At 51.4% G+C, this 4311-nt stretch overlaps 1 protein-coding gene across 5 annotated transcripts in view; it reads right to left on the bottom strand.

Moving 5' to 3' along the window:
- Positions 1 to 2700, bottom strand: part of MCRS1 (microspherule protein 1) — a 9781-nt gene extending 7081 nt beyond the window's left edge. For 2 of the 5 annotated variants that reach the window (XM_015593235.2, XM_006916803.3), the window contains exons 1-4: positions 2546 to 2699; positions 1221 to 1340; positions 569 to 707; positions 46 to 184 (exon numbers count right to left, since the gene is read on the bottom strand). In XM_015593235.2, the coding sequence (XP_015448721.1) occupies positions 46 to 184; positions 569 to 707; positions 1221 to 1230 (288 nt within the window). In that variant the 5' untranslated portion in view covers positions 1231 to 1340; positions 2546 to 2699. Of the gene's footprint in view, positions 1 to 45; positions 185 to 568; positions 708 to 1220; positions 1341 to 1672; positions 1746 to 2545 lie in introns of all 5 variants that reach the window. The other 3 variants (XM_015593233.2, XM_015593232.2, XM_015593234.2) reach the window with 3 other exon arrangements.
- Between the last annotated feature and the right edge of the window lie 1611 nt (positions 2701 to 4311).

Here is a 4311-nt window from a genome sequence, read left to right as displayed (position 1 = left end):
CTGTACCCCATCCTCCCCCACCCCTTCCATCTCCCAATCTCTCACCTTCTTCTTCTCACTGGAGGAAGGTTCACTCCCAGAACAGCGCCCTGGTTCCACCCCACTGGCCCCCTTTGCTCGGGTAGAGGACTTAGCCAAGCTGCTCTCTACCAGTTCATCATCAAACTTCTTCCTCTTGATGAACCTGTGTAGAGTCCTACTCAGTGAGCAAACCTTGCCCCCTCCCCAGCACCCACTCACACATATCTGGAATCCAGAACAGAGCAGGTTCCCAGCAGGGTGGTAACTGCTCTGGCTCTGTAGATGGGGCATGGAAATATTATGCCCCATCCCTCTAAGATAACATGATATTTAACCACAAAGACTTCAAGTTAAAGACCTAAGATCCCCCTCCTTTGCTCTCAGTCAAGGATTTAGTAAGGACAGAAAATGAACAAGGCTCTGCCAACCCTTAGGCCCCACCAACCCTTAGGCCCCTAAGGGTCTCAAGTAGTCATTCTCAACAGGGGTGAAGGCATGCAGCACCTAATGCCCCTGCCCAGTCCCTGGCCATGCAAACCCTTATTACCTGGAAGAGCTTCTCCGTTTAGGAATGGTACCCAAGGCCTGTGAGGAGGCCCGCTTCTGCCCTGCCAGCGACTCCTCATCTTCTGAGCGGCTGGCAGTGCCTGATGCCATCAGGGATGAATCTAGCAACCCTTGAGAATCTAGAAAAAAAGAAGTGGTAAACTCGGGCCTCCTAATTGCCTAGCAGAGCCCTGAGCTTCTGCTCATGGGTCCCATTCTCAGCAGCCCCCTTACTCTGCCAGCCTTCCCGGCCCCTCCCTTTCTTCCTTGACACTTGAGGTTTTAAAGTGGGAGTTCCGTGGCCATCCAGATTCCATCTGGGCTCAGACCTGGCCCAGACCTTCTATGCTGGGCAGTTCTCCAGGTGCCACCTGTCATGTGCAGCACATGGTGCTCAGGTCAGACTGGTGATGCTGACACACCGGGCTCTGGGCATAACTGCTCCCTCTGCCATCAAAATGCAGCCATGCCAAAGAGCAGCAGCTCAACAGCAAGTCAGTCAATTGTGGCCTCTGCCGAGAGGTACGTGGGTGGTGCTGGCCCAGGGGGAGGTGGCAATGCCCAGCCAAAGACACATGTGCCAGGTGTGGGGTAGAATCAGCAGATGCTTGGTGCCCAAATGTTTGGGGAGCTGGCCCGGCCTCATATACTACCTTTGTCCATCCTCTTACAGTCCCAAAGCCACTGGCTCCAAACCACAGGGCTAGGAGGAAGGGTCCCACAGGCTCATCCAAGGATTCTGACCAGATGAGCTTAGAGGCTGAGAGGAGATTCTGCAAAGGAGAAATGAGGCTCCCTGAAGCTCAGGATTCCAACTGACCAGCCTCACCTCCTATACTGCAATAGGGACCCGAGGGTCCCATAAGCTGAAGAAGACACAAGGAGAAGACACAAGCCTCTGTTCTGTCAATATGACCCTAATAAACCAGTAATAGGCTTTTGGAGGTCACTGACATCTTCGAGAATACGATAAAAGCTATGGGCTCCAGATAAATGTACAAACATATACTATTTAAGGATTCACGAACTCCACTAATTATATTCATAGCCCCTAGGTTAAGGGCCTTGATATAAACTAGCAGAAAACAAGGGATTCTTGGCTCACTTTTTCTTTTCGTCATCTGACCACTAAGCTCAACAGCAGCACCACTTTCCTTCTTCTGAGCGGCTGGCAGTGCCTGAGGCCAAAGAAGGGAAGAGGGCAGAATTCCAACTAGCCCATCTCTCTTTTTTTTCCATTTGCATCTTTAACTGAAGATTTAGTGGGTGGTACCTCATGCAAACTAAAATACACGGTTTGAGAACTGCCCGAATATAAACCGCCAGGGGAGGAGGGGGTGCTCCTAAACTCCTGAGAACTCAGATACTAGCGACTTTAGGGGGCGCGCCACTTTTGGGTACCGCCCCCTTGCCCAGGGCGGCTCTTCGCGTTGCGGTCCGACCCTTTCCCCAGGTGTATTCGTCGCGCCGCCCCACAGAATACAACTGGAAATCTTGACGCCTGGGGAGAGGGAGAAGGGCCCCGATTCCAAGGGCAGACTTGAGGCTGGGTCTGAGCCCCCTTCCTTCCTTGACTTTCCCTCCCCTCTCGCTCGAGTGCACACCCAAGGTGGGAGATTAGTTTCAGGGGTTCGGGATAGCAGTGGTGATGAAGAAGAAAGACCGCAACTCAAAAGCAAAGCACCGAGTGAAACCCGATGATCCCGCAGCCTTCGTTTAAGCCCCTCATGCCTGGGGAGGGGAGACCAACTCTCTGTGCAAATCTCACGCCACATTCAGCATGACACCTTGCGCATGCGTAACATCTCGGACCAGATTCTGGCCCGGTCCGGCCCACGCATGCGCAGAATTTCGGGGCGCTACCGGGGCGGGGCCCCAAACCCTGAGGGGGGGAGGTCGTCCCCGGAGGCACTCTGAGAAATTCCATTTGACCCCCAACTCCGCTCAGAACCCGCAGATGCGAATCGCGAGGTCTCACCATTCCTAGGCTGCCAGCTCCAACAGTTTCTCCGTGGCGACGGCAGCTGCCGCAGGGCCAAAGCCAGCTTCCGTGAGGTACGTCTAGTTCCGGGTCTACGAACTAGAGGCTACACAATCCCTTCCGGTTTGTCCGGAAACGTGGGTAAAGGGGGCGTGGCCATGGCCACGAAGTTGTTATTTTCCTGACAGCCTAAATTAAAGGTTTCCCCTATTGGGACAACATAGGGGAAATCTTTGATTACTGTCAAAGATTACAGTCTCTAGAGAGGTTACCGGGTTGTGGGGAGCGATTAAAGGGAGGGGCGAGACTTGGGTCGGGATAGAGTGAGAGGCGAGGCCGTGGGGCGAGGTGGGACGACGCTGGGCGGGGCGGGCTGGAAGGTGGGCCCAGGACGCGGACTGGATTTCGGCTTCCGAATTCGCACAAGGAATAGGAGTCTGAAAGTTACCCAGGACCAGTTATGTATTGTTTGATTCTACCAGAGATCTTAGAGAAACTATGCTACGTCAGGCCTTGTGCTAGGCCCGAGACGGGGAGATGAGGCGTACCGGAGGGGCAGGGAGGTGGTTGTCTGTGGAACCGATGGAGGGTCGTGGGCCGTGTTCATAGAAGGTAGAGGCTCTGGGAAAAGGAGCGGTGCTCAGTTGGTCCCGTCAGCTTAATCCCACCTGGACTGCTGGAGGCATTGTGGGTCCTGGGAGGTAAGAGAGAAGACCAATGGAAGCACTTCCAGGGGGTGGGGGGTGCCCTGGAGGGAATTGGAATGGAAGAACAAGCGTACAGGAAAAGTTGGGAATTTGGGGGTGTAAGAGCTGCCCTGGGAAACCAGAAAGACTGTCCTCTAAAAGGGAGTTTCTGTTTGTTTTGTTTCCTCGGAGGGCACAAAAGTGTAGTAGCTCCAACGAAACACTGCAGCTCAGATCCAGTTCCAAAGCTGTCCAGCAGCTAGAGCGGTCCCTTCAATGGTGGTGTCAAGTACATGTCACACAGACATTGCCCAGGGGATTCAAGTGTCAGATGGGAGGTTAGCTCTTCTAGCCCTGATAGTGTATGGTAGTCTTCTGCTTCAAAAGTTACATCATTTACTAATTTACTAAATTAGTAGTTTACTAATTTACTTTCTTGTGATACTACTTAATGAGTATTAACCAAGTCTATCTCCGCTGACAGATTTTGTTTCCTGATACAAGGTCTGGTGGACTATCTAGATATAGTATAGTAGCTATACTAGATGAATGTTATCAGGGAGGTCCCTAAAAAGGTGACAACTGAGCTGAAATGTGACAGTTGATAAGGGACCAGTCATGCAAAGAGCTTGGGTAAGAAGACTTAGTCAGAGGGGAAAGCGTAGCTCCAAAGCAGAAAAGAGTGGTTAGTTGGAGGAACAAGAAGGAACTCACTGTGAATAGAGCAGGATGATCAAAAAAAAAGAAGGGAGGAGATGAGAACCGAGGGGTCATCAAGGGTAGGTCACAGCCCTTGTAGTTCATTGTATGAATTTTGGCTTTTATTCTTAATGCATTGGAAAGCTTGTAAAGGATTACCAGCAAAGGCATTCATCCTGTGATGTTATTTAATTTTTAAAATGAGCCCTCTGGCTGCTCGTGGAGATTGGATTATAGGGGTTAAAAGAGAAAATATAGAGATCAGATTAGAGGCTATTAGCAATCTAGGAGAGAGGTAAACCCAGGTGGTTTAGCTGGCTTGTGGTGGCAGTGAAGATGAACAGATACAGTGATTTTGATGTATAGTTTGGAGGTAGA

This window comes from Pteropus alecto, unplaced genomic scaffold (assembly GCF_000325575.1).
Source record: "Pteropus alecto unplaced genomic scaffold, ASM32557v1 scaffold196, whole genome shotgun sequence".
NCBI lineage: Eukaryota > Metazoa > Chordata > Mammalia > Chiroptera > Pteropodidae > Pteropus > Pteropus alecto.
The sequence above is the reverse complement of the archived record's forward strand: the minus strand, read 5'-3'. Positions and strand labels throughout refer to the sequence as shown.